Source organism: Narcine bancroftii, chromosome 5 (genome assembly GCF_036971445.1).
Source record: "Narcine bancroftii isolate sNarBan1 chromosome 5, sNarBan1.hap1, whole genome shotgun sequence".
NCBI classification, from domain to species: domain Eukaryota; kingdom Metazoa; phylum Chordata; class Chondrichthyes; order Torpediniformes; family Narcinidae; genus Narcine; species Narcine bancroftii.
Genome location: NC_091473.1, coordinates 183202510 through 183220338, shown reverse-complemented (window position 1 = coordinate 183220338; position 17829 = coordinate 183202510). Strand labels below are relative to the sequence as shown.

Sequence of the window (17829 nt, the reverse complement as noted above, 5' to 3'; positions counted from 1 at the left end):
GCGAAAAGGGCCTGTTTCCTTGCGGTATGTCTAATTTAAAAAAATTTAATTTTCCCCATAACCTTTGATGCCGTCTAATCAAGAACCTGTCAATCTCTGCCTTAAATACACCCAATGACCTGGCCTCCACAACAACCCATGGCAACAAATTCCACAGATTCCACGCCCTCCAGCAGAAGAAATTCCTCCGCGTCTCTGTTCTGAGCGGACGCCCTTCAACCTTGAATTTGTGCCCCTCTTGTCCTGGACTCGCCCAGTGTGGGGAAACAACCTTTCAACATTCAAAATGTTCCAATGAGATCCCTCCCTCCCCCCCATTCTCCTAAATTCCAAGAGCTGTCAAACACTCCTCATATGATGACACTTTCATTCCTGGATTCGACGCTCCTCTGAACCCTCTCCAACCGTCAGCACATCCCTTCATAAACGAGAAGCCCAAAATTGCTTCACTATTCCCCATGAGGTCTCACCAGGGCCTTACAGAGCCTCAACATCACATCCCTACTCCTGTAAACGATTCCTCTGAAAATGAACGCCGGTATTGCATTTGGCTTCTTCATCACTGACTCAACCTGCAGGAGGGGGCTAGATCAGCTCACTGAGTGGGGTCATGCAAAACAGCTTGAGCTCAACGTGAGCAAGACAAAGGACCCGATTGTGGACTTTGGGAGGAAATCAGGAGAACCTGAACCGGTCCTTGTTGAGGGGCCAGCAGGTGAGAGGGTCAGGGACTTCAGATTCCTGGGCATCAAACCTCTCCGAGGACCTGTCCTGGGGCCTCCACATCAATGCCATCGCAAAGAAAGGCTCGCTAGCGGCTCGACTTCGTGTGGAGTTTGAGGAGATTCGGTACGTAACCAAGGACTCTTGCAATTACTACAGGTGGAACGTGGAGAACATTCGGGCCAGTCTCATCACTGTCGCATCACCATCTGGTACGGAGGTGCCAATGCTCAGGGCAGGGAAAATCTCCAGAGGGTTGTGAACTTGGCCTGTGACATCACAGGCACCGACCACCCCATCGAGGATGTCTACAAGCGTCTTAAGAAAGCAGCCTCTATCTTCAAAGACACCCACCTCCCCCAAGCCGTGCCCTCTTCACTATGCTACCACTGGGAAGGAGGTCCAGGAGTCTGAAGACGAACCCCGGCAGCACAAGAATGGCTTCTTCACCCCCCACCCCACTCCACTATCAGATTCCTGAACGGACAGTGTACCCCAGAACTGGCCTCACTTTCTCCTCTTTTTTACATGGATTTATTTATTTTTAAAAGTAACTCATAGCAATATTTGCCCCGTGACTCTGCCGCAAATCACCAAATCTCGTAACACGTTCACGACCAATAAATTCTGATTCTGAAGTTTATCTTGCGCCAGGACTCCCAGGTCCCTTAGCAATGGGGTATTTTCAATTTTCTCCCCATTTAAAAAGAAAAATCGGCTACCGCTTAATTTTTCTACCAAAGCCCACGACCATTACAAATGCATAAGACACACGCAGTTCCAGTCTCCTGGCTGTGGGAAAGAGGTCACAGAACTGGGGAAGGGGGAGAACAGAGAAGAGTCACCGGGAATATGCTTAACTAAGGGTTAATGGATTAGGTGAGAAAATACCATAGCCTGCCTGTATGATGGTGGGAGCGTAACTGCCTTTTAAACATGACCTTCTCTGATCTGATCGTAAACACAAAACACAAAAGGTGTGTGAAACTCATGTTAAATGTGTAAGGGTCTTACGCAGATCCCTTGTCCACAATATGGTGAACATTCCAATGCTTTGAGATGGGGTGGTTTAGTGTAGAGAATGAGTTACTAAACTCTTTCCTTATCACCCCTCACTCCCACTAGTGTTACTAAGGTCAAATAAAGAAATTGTTGTTTCTGCTGTTTGTTTTATTACAGCACGAGATGACTTTCAGAGGACATTCCCGGGACTGGAGCGGTGGAGGGGGGGGTGGGGGGAGCTCGAGTTATTAGGAGAGGCTGGGACTTTTCTCCCAGGAGGTTGAGTGGGAGGTGGGGAGAACATGGAGGTTAATTAATATGGCAGAGGGTCACAGTCTCTCTCTCTCTCTCTCTCTCTCTCTCTCTCTCTCCCCCCCCTCACCAACCTCCCCCCCCAGAAATCTGAAACTGGAGGGCTTAATGCGAGAAGGGAGAGAGAGAGGAGATTTGAATGAAGTACGCAAGATTACAAGCAATGTCGATAAATAAATGCAGGCAGGCTTTCTCCACTGACGTTAGGTGAGATACAAACAAGAGGACATGTTTTAGGGTGAAAGGAGAAGTTTGTAGAAATCCTACAGGCCTTTCGGCCCACAATGTTGTGTTAAACATGCCCCCACCTTAGAAATTACTAGGCTGACCCCCATCCCCCCATTTTTCTAAGCTCCATGAACCTATCCAAAAATCTCTTAAAAGACCCTGTCGTCTCCGCCTTGGTTACCGTTTCGGGCCGCCTGTTCCTCGCACCCACCACTCTCTGCATAAAAGAAAAACGTACCCCGACATCTCCTCTGCGCCCATTCCCCAAACCCGTGTTTTCTTATGGCCACCATTTCATCCCGGGGGGGGGGGGGGAGGGGAGGAAGCCTCTGACAATCCCACACGATCAACACCTCTCAGCACTTCTGTCAGGTCACCTCTCGTTCTCCCTCACCCCCAGAAGGAAAGGCCAAGTTCCCTCCACCTGAGACCTGCTCCCTAATCCAGGCAGCACCCTCTGCACTCTCTCCCTGGTCAGACACTCTGTTCAGTACTCGTTGCCTCACTACTGGAGGTTCAGAGAGAACTTCACGCAGGGAGCGGTGGGAGCATGTGATGAGCTGCCAGGCTGAAGTGGTGAATGTGGGCTCAATGCAGGCCCCTTTCGGCCTGTGAGCCCACGGCACCCAATTACACCCGATTGACCCACGATCCCCTTACGTTAGAGGGCGGGTGGAAAGTGGAGCACCCAGAGTAAACCTGCTCAGACACAGGAAGAGTGCACAAACTCCAGTGCCAGATTCGGACCCGGGGTCGCTGGTGGTGGAACAGCACACTAACTGGGCCTTTAGGGGAAACGCAGAGAGTGGCAGGAATGTGGAATGAGCTGAAGTGGTAAATGCAGGCTCAATTTTAACATTTAAGGAAAATTTGGATGGGAGGGGTATGGATGGATATGGGCTGGGTGCAGGTCAGTGGGATGAGTCAAAGAGTTTGGCACTGACTAGAATGTCCTGAGTGGTAACAGGAAAGATCAATGAGATAGAAAGAAGGCAGAGAAGATTTATCAGGATGTTGCCTGGACTCCAGGAACTGAGTTACAGGGAAAGGTTAAACAGGTTAAGACTTTATTCCCTGGAGCGTAGAAGAATGAGGGGAGATTTGATTGAGGGGGAGAAATAGAGTAAATGTAGGTCAGCTTTTTTTTCTTCACTCAGAGAGCAGGTGGGAAGTGGGAAACGAGCTGAATGTGGGCTCAATTTTAACACTGAAGAAATACTTGGCCAAGTTCATGGATGGGAGGGGTATGGAGGGATGTGGCAGGTCAGGGGGGCTGGGCAGAAATCGGCACAGGCTAGAAGGGGCAAAGGGTTTTCTGCACTGCAGCGTCCCAGGTTCTGTTTAAAGGGGGAAACTTCTCCACACAGGGGACGTGGAGGGGGGGGGGGGGGTGGGGCGGGGGCGGTGAGGTGGGAGGAGCAGGACGAGGGGGTGAGAAAGACAGTTGCACTGTCTGGATGGACATTTTGAGGGGTAAGTAGGCAGACCAGCTGAGGTTAATAGGAGGAGTTGGTTGCTATGATAACAGGAGTGGCTTACTGAAGGAACAGAGGGCCTTAATGGTGTGTATGGATATTAATAAGGCATTTGACAAGGTCCTCCCCCATGGGAGAATCGTTCAGAAAGTCATGAGGCCTGGGGTCGATTGAGCCTTGGCTGTGTGGATTCTGAATTGACTCGCCTGTAGAAAGCAGGGGACAGGACGTCTGGAGGTCGGTGACCAGTGCTGCTCTGCAGGGATCTACTCTGGGACCCACCCCCCCCCCACCATCCTTGCTCTTTGCGATTCTTATAAATGACCTGGATGAAGAGGCGGGAAGGATGGGTCAGCGGGTTTGCGAATTACACGAAGGTTGGAGGAGTCGTGGATGGAGCTGAGGGTTATTGAAGGTTTACTAGAGGTTAACAGGATTCAGTTGGATGGAGAAGGTGGCAGATGGGAGTTCAATCCAGGTAAGTGTGAGGTGATGCATTTTGGAAGGGCAGATCTGAAGGCTGGGTATGGGTCAGATACTTAACAGTGTGGAGGAACAGAGGGACCTTGGGGTCCAAATCCATACACCCCTCTAGGTCAAATAGAGAAACTGTTGTTTCTGCTGTTTGTTTTATTACAGTGCGGGATGACAGGATAATTAAGAAACCCTCTGGGAAGATGGGCTTCATAAATCAGGGGATTGAGTTTAAGAGTCAAGAGGTATATTGCAATTCTACAAATCTCTGGTGTGACCACTCTTGGAAGGTCACCTCATTACAGAAGGATGTGGATGCTATGGAGAGGGTGCAGAGGAGATTCGCCAGGATTGAAAAATAAGGCATGGTTAACAATGCTGGGACTTTTCTCTCTAGTCCAAAGAAGGGTGGGTGGAGACTTGATAGAGGCCTACAGGATTGTGAGAGGTGTAGACCAGGTGGACGGCCGGCATCTGTTTCCCAGGACAGGATCAGCAAACACCAGAGGACGTGTGTACAAAGTGAAGGGAGGGGAGCTTAGGGGAGATGTCAGGGGCAATTTTTTTCTAAAAACGCAGAGAGTTGTGGGGTGCCTGGAATGTCTTGCCGGGGATGGTGGTGGAGGCTGGAACATTAGGGGCATTTAAGAGACTCTTTGACCGGTACAGGAGGTGGAAGTAAAATAGAGGGTTATGGGGTAGGGAGGGTTTCGTACTTTATTTGCAATCTATATCAACGACTTAGGTGTAGGAATAGAAAGCATCACCTCGCAATTTGCAGATGACACAAAGTCGGGTAGCGGGGTTAGCTGTGTAGAGGATTCAAGGAGGGTGATGGGTGACTTGGACAATTTAGGCGAGTGGGCCAAGGTATGGCAGATGCAAAAAAATAATGCGGATAAATGCAAGGTTATCCACTTTGGAGGCAAGAACAGGAAAGGGGAATATTATTTAAATGGTATCTGTTTAGGAAAAGGGGAGATGCAGCCAGACCTGGATGTCGCTGTGCGCCAGTCATTGAAAGTGGGTGGGCAGCGAAGAAGGCAAATAGTATGTTGGCATTCACAGGAAGAGGATTTGAGTACAGGAGTAGGGAGGTCCGACTGCAGCTGTATAAGGGCCCTGGTGAGACCATGCTTGGAATACTGTGTTCAGCTTTGGTCTCATTATCTGAGGAAGGACATCCTTGCCCTGGAGGGGATTTAGAGAAGGTTCACTAGATTAATACCAGGAAGAAAGGATTTGCATATGAAGAAAGGCTGGATCGACTAGGCTTGTATTCGCTGGAATTTAGAAGATTGAGGGGGTGATCTTATAGAAAAGTATAAAATTCTTAAAGGGTTGGACAGGCTAGATGCAGGAAGGTTGTTCCCAATGTTGGGGAAAACCAGAACTCAGGGGTCACAGTTTAAGGATAAAGGTGAAGTCTTTTAGGACTGAGATGAGGAAAATTTTCTTCTCTCAGTGAGTGGTGAATCTGTGGAATTCTTTGCCACTGGAAGTGGCTGAAGGCGGGTCTTTGTCTATATTTAAGAGGAGGTTAAAGTTGGCCCTTGTGGCGAAGGGGATCAGGGGGTGTGGGGAGAAATCGGGTACTGGGAACGATCAGCCATGATCACAATGAATGGCGGTGTAGGCTTGAAGGGTCAAATGGCCGACTCCTGCAGCTATGTTTCTACATGGGTCAGCACATCATTGAGGGCCAAAGGGCTTGGACTGTGGCATTCTATGTTCCGTGTTCAATCAGCTCCTTGACATTGCGGGACAAAGTGTGGTGTCGACACACCGCACGCCCCCCCCCCCCCCATCGCCACCTTCTTCGTGAAGACTCGGCGCAGGGAGTGAACAGCAGGCCGGAGAGAGTTCGGGGAAAGAGCACAGGCAAGGTGCGAGAGACGGCGGTGTGCAGCGCTGCGGCTTTTCGGTGACACTTTCAGTAAGAGCAGGGACCCACATTGACGCACTTCCCCTTGTCTGAGCCAGGAAGTCACAACTCACAGCTGCCTAGCACCAGATGTGACCCCGCCCTTCCCTCCATGTCCCAACCCCCGGCAAGTCCGGAACGGATGGCCAAACTGTGTGGAGCTCAGGAAGAGCCTGCAGGCAAATAAATCACTGCTGACCCGCCAGAGAATGTCCCGGAACAGACCCTTCGGCCCACTCTGAGAGGGGGGGGGTTTGAGAGTGGGGATGGAGTGGGGGGGTGAGAAAGAGGTGAATGAGGGAGAGAGAGAGAAAGAGAGAGAGAGGAGGAGAACAAGGGAAAGAATGGGGAAGAGAGCTATGGGGGCAAGGGAGAGAATGTGGGGGGGAGAGAGGGGGATGGGATGTGAGGGAGATAGGGTGCGAGGGAGAGTGTGTGGGGAGAGAGAGGAAGGGGAGGTGGGGGAGAGGACGATGGGATGCAAAGGAGAGAATGTGGGGGAGGAAGGGGAGGGAGAGGTGGGGGAGAGAGGGGGATGGGGTGGGAGAGAGCATGGGGAGAGAGGGAGGAAGGAGGTGGGAGGGAGAGAGGGGGATAGGGTCTGAGGGAGAGAATGTGGGGAGAGAGGGGGAGTGAGAAAGAAGGATGGGAGAGGGTGCGAGAGAAGCAAGAGAGAGTGAGGGGGAGGTAGTAAAGAGAGAGGGAGAGAGAAAAAACAAGGAATTGAGGAGAAGGAGAGGAGAGACAGAGGAGATAAGCAAGAACATAGAACATTCCAGCACAGTTCAGACCCTTCGGCCCATGATGATGTGCCTACCCATATAAACCTGCTCCACAATCTAAACCTTCTCTCCCTCACACCCACAACCCTATACTTTTCTTCCATCCATGAACCCATCAGAGAGTTATTTAAATGTCCCCCACTGTCCCAGCCTCCATCACTACTCCTGGCGATGCTTTCCAGGCCCCCACCGCTCTCTCGGTAAAAAAATCAAATCTCCCTTAAACGTTGACTCCTCTGGTTCCCATCGGCCACCTTTCCTCCAGCTCTTTCCCCACCCCATCTCTCTCTGTTCCCATCTCTCTCTGTTCCCATCTCTCTTTCTGTCCCCATCTCTCTCTGTTCCTATATCTCTCTGTTCCCATCTCTCTCTCCCTGTTTCTATATTCTCTCCCTCTTTCTCTCTGTTCCCATCTCTCCCTGTTTCTATCTCTCCCTGTTCCTATCTCTCTTTGCTCCCATCTCTGTTCCCATCTCTCTCTCCCTGCTTCTATATCCTCTCCCTCTTTCTTTGTTTCCATCTCTCTCTCCCTCCCCCTGTTCTCATCTCTATCTCTCTCCCCATCCTCAGAGAACCAAAAACAACCCACCCCCCCCCCACCAAACAACAGGGGAAGGTAGGGGGGGGGAAGTCACACTAAGGCACCACATTTAGGGGCAATGTTACAAATAGATTTGAGTGGAACAAGGTGTGGAAATGAAAGTTAAGGGTAGGAGGAGACTTTGAACGGTTTTCTTTTTGTACATAATTTATTGGGAATAAAGTCTATTTTGTTTCTCTATTAAGTAGACTCTCATCTTCTGTTGTCCCATAGAGTAAATCACTTGAACTCTTTCCACCTTCCTTCATAACGGATGGCCTGGTTGGCATAGCGATTAGCGCAACGCCAGCGATGGGGATTGGGGTCTGAATCCTGCACTGTCTGTAAGGAGTTTGCACATTCTTCTTGCTTCCAGTTGCCTCCCACCCTTCAAAACCAAACCAGTGTTGAGGCGGGGGAAGAGAGAGGGGGTTGGAGGTTAATGGGGTGTAAATTGGGCAGCGCGGGCTCATGGGCTGAAATGGCCTGTTACCGCGCTGGACGTCGAAACTGAATTTTTAAAAATATAACATTATGGGGCACAGTACAGGCCCTTTTGGCCCACGATGTTGTTCCAACCTATATAAACCTACACTATGTCCAATCTAACCCTTCTTCCTGACCAACCCCCAACCCATCTCACAGCCGATAAGCCTCCACCCATGTGCCTATTTTCAGGAAGGGGAAACCAGGAGAAATATTCTGGGCTCAGATGCAGTTCAGATCAGAGAAGAGAAAGGTTCCAACTTGGACAATTTGAAACAGAGCAGGATTTACTCTGTTATGGACAGAACGTTGAAGATTTGTTCAGAAGCAGAGGGTACACAACTCTTCAAAGATAGCAGGGCAGAAAGGCAGAGAAGTGAAGAGAGTGTTTGGGACACCTACTTCATCATATATGTTGGGACATCATGTAGAAATATACAAAATGCTGGTAAGGCCATATTGGGAATAGCTCCCTCCACACCATCCCATCACACACCCCCAGTGTCAGACACAGAATGAAGCTCCCTCTGCACCGTCCCGTCACACACTCCCGGGGTCAGACACAGAGTGAAGCTCCCTCCGCACCATCCCGTCACACACTCCCGGGGTCAGACACAGAGTGAAGCTCCCTCCGCACCATCCCGTCACACACTCCCGGGTTTGGACGCAGAGTGAAGCTCCCTCCACACTATCCCTGATGGAGAGAGGGGAGAGAGAGGGAGAGAGAATGAACATTAAAGAGAGAGAGAGAGAGTGTGATCAAACAGTCAGTGAGAGGGAGGGGAAATGTGAATGTGAAGTTAGTACACAGGCAGGTCTAGAGCTGTCACCATTTCGGGTAAGAGGTGACCGCAGTGAAGGAGGAAGTGGTGAACATGCGAAAGGTTTGATGTCGGAGAGCTGAGTGAGGAGGGAGGGTGTGGTAGGGCTGGGTAGGGTGGGAATGAGGATGGGGGCTCCCCCCTCTGCAGATACAGAGTTCACTGGGGTGGGCCGACAGGGACCTGTAAGGGTAGATGGGGAAGGGGGCGAACACTGTACAACACCCACCCCCTTTACCCTCACAAGTGAAGTGGGGGTGTTCGCCCCCTCGCCAACCTCACAGCAGAGAGAGAGAGAGAGAGAGAGAGAGAGAGGGGGGGAGGGGGAGGGGGAGAGGGAGAGAGAGAAAGAGAACAAGGAGAGAGAGGAGGGAGGGAGAGAGAGAAAAAGAGGCATGGGAATCCATCGCATTCCCTCTCCAGCCCCAACCCCCACACTCCCTTCCTCCAGTGCCCCCATCCTGACACGCTGTGAACTTACGTGTCGCCATCCTCATCTTGGCGCATTGCCACGGCGATGTCGGACGGCAAGATGTCCCCCTGGGAGATGAAGAAATGGCAGGCAGGTGGGTGGTAGGGGGTTAATGTCCCCAGGGCAAGGGGGTGAGTGGCAACGGGGTAGAGGGGTAAGTGGGACATGTAATATGGCTTGGTCACCACTGGATGTGGGTGGGAGGGATGTCCGTGTGGGGAGGCTGGGGAGGGAGAGAGGGAGGGAGGGAGGGAGGGAGGGGAGAAGATAGGGGTCAGGAAGAGGGGGAGAGAGAGAAGGGAGGGGGGAGAGTGAGAGAAGAGAGGGAGCGGGATAGGAGGGGAGAGAGAGGAGGGAGAGGGGGTGGGAGAGAGGGATGGAAGACGGGAAGATAGAGGGAGAGGGAAAGAGGGGAGGGAGAGGGGAGAGAGAAAGAGTGGAGGATAGGGAGGAGCGAGACAAAGAGAAAGGGAGGGAGAGAGGGAGGAGGAGGATAGAGAGGGGAGAAAGATAAGGGGGAGGCAGGGAGGGGAAGGAGTGAGACATAAAGATGAAAGGGGGTGAGATGAATTGAGGAGGAGCCGAAGAAGGAGAGGAGATGGATGTGTTGGACAGAGGGGAGTAGAAAGATGGAGAGAGTTTGGGAGGGAGAGAAAGGGAAGGAGTTGCGAAAGAGAGAAATGGGAGAGAGGAGAGACAAAGAGGGAAAAACGAGGGAGATGGGAGGATGAGGAGATAGATAGAGCAAGGGAGGAAGAGAGAGAGAGAGAGAGATCATTTGTTATCTTGCAAACATTCACCCAACGTCCTGTGATACAAACCAATCTACTACTGGACCCTGCAGTGCTCACTACCAGCTTCACACATCTGATGTGATGCCACTGCATGTAGAACCACAGTCATCAATCCTCAGTATAGAATGTCCTCCTCCAGTGAATAATTAACCTTAGCCCTGTGACTGACGCTGGGAGTGTGTGATGGGACGGTGCAGAGGGAGCTTCACTCTGTGTCTGAACCTAGGAGATTGTGATGGGATGGTGCAGAGGGAGATTCACTCTTTGTCTGACCCCGGGAGTGTGTGATGGGACGGTGCGGAGGGAGCTTCACTCTGTGTCTGAACCTAGGAGATTGTGATGGGATGGTGCAGAGGGAGATTCACTCTTTGTCTGACCCCGGGAGTGTGTGATGGGACGGGGCAGAGGGACCTTCCCTCTGTGTCTGAACCCAGACGTGTGCGTTGGGAAGGTGCAGAGGAAGCTTCACTCTGTATCTTACCCCGTGAGCATGTGATGGGACGATGCGGAGGGAAATTCAATCTGTGTCTGACCCCAGTAGACTGTGATGGGACGGTGCGGAGGGAGCTTCATTCTATATCTGATCCCAAGAGTGTGTGATGGGACGGTGCGGAGGGGTCTTCACTCTGTGTGTGGCCCCAGGAGACTGTGATGGGACGGAGCAGAGGGAGCCTCACCCTGTGTCTGATCCCGGGACTGTGCGATGGGACGGTGCAAAGGGAGCTCACTCTGTGTGTCACCCTGTGAGCGTGCGATGGGACGGTGGAGAGGCGGCTTCACTCTGTGTGTGATCCCAGGAGACTGTGATGTGATGGTTCGGAGGGGGCTTCACTCTGTCTGATCCCGGGAGTGCGTGTGGGCCAGTGCAGAAGGAGCTTCACTCTGTCTCTGACCCTGGGAGACAGTGATGGGATGGTGTGGAGGGAGTTTCACTCTGTGTGTGACCGTAGCAGACTGTGATGGGATGGTGTGAAGGGAGCTTCTCTGTCTGACCCCGGGAATGTGTGATGTGATGGTGTGGAAGGATCTTCTCTATCTGACCCTGAGAGTGTGTGTGGGCCGGTGCAGAGGCAGCTTCCTCTGTGTCTGACTCCAGGAGATTGCGATGGGAAGGTGCGGAGGGAGATTCACTCTGTGTGTTACCCCAGGAGACTGTGATGGGACGGTGCAGAGGGAAATTCACTCTGTGTCTGACCCCAGTCGATTGTGATGGGATGGTGTGGAGGCATCTTCACTCGGTGTGTGACACCAGGAGACTGTGATGGGACGGTGCGTAGGGTGATTCACACTTTGTCTGACCCCGGGAGGCTGCGATGGGATGGTGCGAAGTGTGCTTCATTCTGTGTCGGACCCGGGTATGTGTGATGGTACGGTGCGGAGGGAGATTCACTCTGTGTCTGACCCTGGTAGACTCTGATGGGATGGTGTGGAGGATGCTTCACTCTGTGTCTGACCTCGGGAGACTGTGGTGGGTTGGTGGAGAGAGAGATTCACTTTTGTCTGACTCCAGGAGTGTGTAATGGGATGGTTCGGAGGGAGCTTCTCCTTGTCTGACCCTGGGAGTGTTTGTGGGCTGGTACAGAGGGAGCTTCACTGTGTCTGACCCAAGGAGACTGTGATGATATGGTGTGGACGGTGCTGAGCCCGAGACTATGTGATGGGACAGTGCGGAGGGAGCTTCCTTTTGTGTCTGACACTGTGGGTGTGCTTTCGGACAATGCAGAGGGAACTTCACTCTGAATATGTCCCCCGGAGTGTGTGATGGGATGGTGTGGAGGCTGCTTCACTCTGTGTGGGACCCAGGAGACAGCGATGGGATAGTGCAGAGGGAGATTCACTCTGTGTGTGAGCCCAGGAGACTGATGGGACGGTGCGGAGGGAAATTCACTCTGTGTCTGACTCCGGGAGAGTGTGATGGGACGGTGTGGGGGGAGATTCACTCTGTGTCTGACCCCGAGACTATGTGATGTTATAGTGCGGAGGGAGCTTCCCTCTGTGTCTGACCCAATGGGTGTGTGATGGGATGATGCAGAATGAGCTTCACTCTGTGTCTGACTCCGTGAGTGAGTGATGGGACGGTGTTTAGGTAGCTTCACTCTGTGTCAGACCCTGAGATTATGTGATGGGACGGTGCGGAGGGAGCTTCACTCTTTGAGTCCCCCAGGAGACTGTGATGGAACGGTGCAGAGGGAGATTCACTCTGTGTCTGACCCCGGAGGTGAATGTGGGCAGGTGCAGAGGGAGCTTAACTCTTTGCCTGACCCCGGTAGACTGTGATGGCATGGTGCGGAGGGAGATTCACTCTTTCTCTGACCCCGGGAATGTGTGATGGAACGGTGCAGAGGGAGATTCACTCTGTGTCAGACCACGAGACTATGTGATGTAATAGTGCGGAGTGAGCTTCCCTCTGTGTCTGACCCAGTGGGTGTGTGATGGGACGATACAGAAGGAGCTTCAATCTGTTTCTGACCCGGGGAGTGTGTGATGGGATGGTGTAGAGGGAGCTTCCCTCTTTGTCTGTCCATGGTAGGGTCTGACGGGTCGGTGCGGAGGAAGCTTCACTCTGTGCCTGACGCCGGGAGTGTGTGATGGGACAATGCGGAGTGAGCTTCACTCTGTGTGTATCCCCAGGAGAATGTGATGGGACGGTGCGGAGAGAGCTTCACTCTGTCTGACCCCGGGAGTGCGTGTGCCGGTGCAGAGGGAACTTCACTCTGTGTCTGACCCTGTGAGACTGTGATAGGATGGTGTGGAGGGTGCTTCACTCTGTGTCTGACCCCGGGATTGTGTGTGGGCCTGGGCAGAGGGAGCTTCACTCTGTGTCTGACCCCGGGAGACAGTGGTGTGTTGGTACGGAGAGAGATTCACTCTTTATCTGACTCTGGGAGTTTGTAATGGGATGGTTCAGAGGGAGCTTCACTCTGTCTGACCTTGGGAGTGTGTAATGGGACAGTGCAGAGGGAGCTTCACTCTGTCTGACCCCGGGAGTGCGTGTGGGCCGGTGCAGAGGGAGCTTCACTCTGTGTCTGAGCCTGGGAGACTGTGATGGGATGGTGTGGAGGGTGCTTCACTCCGTGTCTGATGCCGAGATTATGTGATGGGACGCTGTGGAGGGAGATTCACTCTGTCTGACCCCGCGACTAAGTGATGAGACAGTGCGGATGGAGCTTCACTCTGTATCTGACGCAGGGTGTGTGGGATGGGACGGTGCAGAGGGAGATTCACTCTGTGTCTGACCCCGGGAGTGTGTGATGGGATGGTGCAGAGGGATCTGCACTCTGTGTCTGAAACCAGGAGTGTGTGTCGGCCTGTGGAGAGGGAGCTTCCCTCTGTGTCTGACCCTGGAAGACTGTGATGGGATGGTGCAGAGGGACATTCACTCTTTGTCTGACCCCGGGAGTGTGTGATGGGACGGGGCGGAGGGAGCTTCACTCTGTGTATGACGCCAGGAGATTGAGATAGAATGGTGCGGAGGGAGTTTCACTCTGTGTGTGACCGTAGCAGACTGTGATGGGATGGTGTGAAGGGAGCATCTTGTCTGACCCCGGGAATGTGTGATGTGATGGTGTGGAAGGATCTTCTCTATCTGACCCCGGGAGTGTGTGTGGGCCGGTGCAGAGGCAGCTTCCTCTGTGTCTGACACCAGGAGACTGTGGTGGGATGGTGTGGAGGGAGATTCACTCTGTGTCTGAACCCAGGAGACTGTGATGAACCGGGGCAGAGGGAACTTCACTCTTTCTCTGACCCCGGTAGTGTGTGATGGGACGGGGCGGAGGGAGCTTCACTCTGTGTCTGACCCACGTAGTGTGTGATGGGATGTTGCTGTGGACGCTTCACTCTGAGTCTGATGCCGAGATTGTGTGATGGGACGGTGAGGAGGGAGATTCACTCTGTGTCTGACCCCTGGAGTGTGTGATGGAATGGTGCGGAGGGAGCTGCTTTCTGTGTCTGATGCCAGGATTTGTGATGGGATGGTGCGGAGGGAGCTTCACTCTGTGTCTGACCCCATAGACTGTGATGGGACGGTGCGGAGGGAGCTTCACTCTGTGTCTGACCCCAGTAGACTGTGATGGGACGTTGCGGAGGGAGCTTAACTCTGTGTCTGACCCCAGGAGACTCTGATGGGATGGTGCAGAGGGAGCTTCTCTGTCTGACCCCGGGAATGTGTGATGGGATTTTGTGGTGGGATCTTCTCTGTCTGACCCCGGGAGTGTGTGTGGGCCGGTGCAGAGGCAGCTTCACTCTGTGTATGACCCTGGGAGACTGTGAAGGGATGGGGCGGAGGGAGATTCACTCTGTGTCTGACCTCGGACATGTGCGATGGGATGGTGTGGAGGGTGCTTCACTCTTTTTCTGACCCCGGGAGACAGTGGTGGGTTGGTGCGGAGAGAGATTCACTCTTTGTCTGACTCCGGGAGTGTGTAATGGGACGGTCCGGAGGGAGCTTCACTCTGTCTGACCCTGGGAGTGTGTGTGGGCCGGTGCAGAGGGAGCTTACTCCGTGTCTGAGCCTGGGAGACTGTGATGGGATGGTGTGGAGGGTGCTTCACTCTGTGTCTGACCCCAGGAGACAGTGGTGGGTTGGTGCTGAGAGAGATTCACTCTTTGTCTGACTCTGGGAGTTTATAATGGGATGGTTCAGAGGGAGTTTCACTCTGTGTCTGACCCTCGTAGTGTGTGATGGGATGTTGCTGAGGACGCTTCACTCTGAGTCTGATGCCGAGATTGTGTGATGGGACGGTGAGGAGGCAGATTCACTCTGTGTCTGACCCCTGGAGTGTGTAATGGGACGGTGCGGAGAGAGCTTCACTCTGTCTGACCCCGGGAGTGCGTGTGCCGGTGCAGAGGGTGCTTCACTCTGTGTCTGACCCTGGGAGACTGTGATGGGATGGTGTGGAGGGAGTTTCACTCTGTGTGTGACCGTAGCAGACTGTGATGGGATGGTGTGAAGGGAGCTTCTCTGTCTGACCCCGGGAATGTGTGATGTGATGGTGTGGAAGGATCTTCTCTATCTGACCCCGGGAGTGTGTGTGGGCCGGTGCAGAGGCAGCTTCCTCTGTGTCTGACACTAGGAGACTGTGGTGGGATGGTGTGGAGGGAGATTCACTCTGTGTCTGAACCCAGGAGACTGTGATGGACCGGGGCAGAGGGAACTTCAATCTTTCTCTGACCCCGGTAGTGTGTGATGGGACGGGGCGGAGGGAGCTTCACTCTATGTCTGACCCTCGTAGTGTGTGATGGGATGTTGCTGAGGACGCTTCACTCTGAGTCTGATGCCGAGATTGTGTGATGGGACGGTGAGGAGGCAGATTCACTCTGTGTCTGACCCCTGGAGTGTGTGATGGAATGGTGCGGAGGGAGCTTCTTTCTGTGTCTGATGCCAGGAGATTGTGATGGGATTGTGCGGAGGGAGCTTCACTCTGTGTCTGACCCCAGTAGACTGTGATGGGACGGTGTGGAGGGAGCTTAACTCTGTGTCTGACCCCAGGAGACTCTGATGGGATGGTGCAGAGGGAGCTTCTCTGTCTGACCCCGGGAATGTGTGATGGGATTTTGTGGAGGGATCTTCTCTGTCTGACCCCGAGAGTGCGTGTGGGCCGGTGCAGAGGCAGCTTCACTCTGTGTATGACCCTGGGAGACTGTGAAGGGATGGGGCGGAAGGAGATTCACTCTGTGTCTGACCTCGGACATGTGCGATGGGATGGTGTGGAGTGTGCTTCACTCTTTGTCTGACCCCGGGAGACAGTGGTGGGTTGGTGCGGAGAGAGATTCATTCTTTGTCTGTCTCCGGGAGTGTGTAATGGGACGGTGCGGAGAGAGCTTCACTCTGTCTGACCCCGGGAGTGCGTGTGCCGGTGCAGAGGGTGCTTCACTCTGTTTCTGACCCTGGGAGACTGTGATGGGATGGTGTGGAGGGTGCTTCACTCTGTGTCTGACCCCGGGAGACAGTGGTGTATTGGTGCGGAGAGAGATTCACTCTTTGTCTGACTCTGGGAGTTTGTAATGGAATGGTTCAGAGGGAGTTTCACTCTGTCTGAACTTGGGAGTTTGTAATGGGATGGTTCAGAGGGAGTTTCACTCTGTCTGACCTTGCGAGTGTGTAATGTGATGGTGCGGAGAGAGCTTCACTCTGTCTGACCCCGGGAGTGCGTGTGCCGGTGCAGAGGGTGCTTCACTCTGTGTCTGACCCTGGGAGACTGTGATGGGATGGTGTGGAGGGTGCTTCACTCTGTATTTGACCCCGGGAGACAGTGGTGTATTGGTGTGGAGAGAGATTCACTCTTTGTCTGACTCTGGGAGTTTGTAATGGGATGGTTCAGAGGGAGTTTCACTCTGTCTGACCTTGGGAGTTTGTAATGGGATGGTTCAGAGGGAGCTTCACTCTGTCTGACCTTGGAAGTGTGTAATGGGACGGTGCGGAGGGAGCTTCACTCTGTCTGAACCCAGGAGTGCGTGTGGGCCGGTGCAGAGGGAGCTTCACTCTGTGTCTGAGCCTGGGAGACTGTGATGGGATGGTGTGGAGGGTGCTTCACTCCGTGTCTGATGCCGAGATGATGTGATGGGATGCTGTGGAGGGAGATTCACTCTGTGTCTGAACCCAGGAGACTGTGATGGACCGGGGCAGAGGGAACTTCACTCTTTCTCTGACCCCAGTAGTGCGTGATGGGACGGGGCGGAGGGAGCTTCACTCTGTGTCTGACCCTCGTAGTGTGTGATGGGATGTTGCTGAGGGAGCTTCACTCTGAGTCTGATGCCGAGATTGTGTGATGGGACGGTGAGGAGGGAGATTTACTCTGTGTCTGACCCCTGGAGTGTGTGATGGAATGGTGCGGAGGGAGCTTCTTTCTGTGTCTGATGCCAGGAGATTGTGATGGGATTGTGCGGAGGGAGCTTCACTCTGTGTCTGACCCCAGTAGACTGTGATGGGACGGTGCGGAGGGAGCTTAACTCTGTGTCTGACCCCAGGAGACTCTGATGGGATGGTGCAGAGGGAGCTTCTCTGTCTGACCCCGGGAATGTGTGATGGGATTTTGTGGAGGGATCTTCTCTGTCTGACCCCGGGAGTGCGTGTGGGCCGGTGCAGAGGCAGCTTCACTCTGTGTATGACCCTGGGAGACTGTGAAGGGATGGGGCGGAGGGAGATTCACTCTGTGTCTGACCTCGGACATGTGCGATGGGATGGTGTGGAGTGTGCTTCACTCTTTGTCTGACCCCGGGAGACATTGGTGGGTTGGTGCGGAGAGAGATTCATTCTTTGTCTGTCTCCGGGAGTGTGTAATGGGACGGTGCGGAGAGAGCTTCACTCTGTCTGACCCCGGGAGTGCGTGTGCCGGTGCAGAGGGTGCTTCACTCTGTTTCTGACCCTGGGAGACTGTGATGGGATGGTGTGGAGGGTGCTTCACTCTGTGTCTGACCCCGGGAGACAGTGGTGTATTGGTGCGGAGAGAGATTCACTCTTTGTCTGACTCTGGGAGTTTGTAATGGAATGGTTCAGAGGGAGTTTCACTCTGTCTGAACTTGGGAGTTTGTAATGGGATGGTTCAGAGGGAGTTTCACTCTGTCTGATCTTGGGAGTGTGTAATGTGATGGTGCGGAGAGAGCTTCACTCTTCCTGACCCCGGGAGTGCGTGTGCCGGTGCAGAGGGTGCTTCACTCTGTGTCTGACCCTGGGAGACTGTGATGGGATGGTGTGGAGGGTGCTTCACTCTGTATTTGACCACGGGAGACAGTGGTGTATTGGTGTGGAGAGAGATTC

At 53.2% G+C, this 17829-nt stretch overlaps 1 protein-coding gene across 1 annotated transcript in view; it reads right to left on the bottom strand.

Annotated features, from left to right (window-relative positions):
* The window catches only part of bcl3 (BCL3 transcription coactivator), a 50325-nt gene that overhangs the window by 15557 nt on the left and 16939 nt on the right, over window positions 1-17829 (bottom strand). The window contains exon 2 of the mRNA XM_069940055.1: window positions 9289-9502. Coding sequence (XP_069796156.1) covers window positions 9289-9502 — 214 coding nt within the window. The remainder of the gene's footprint in view (window positions 1-9288; window positions 9503-17829) is intronic.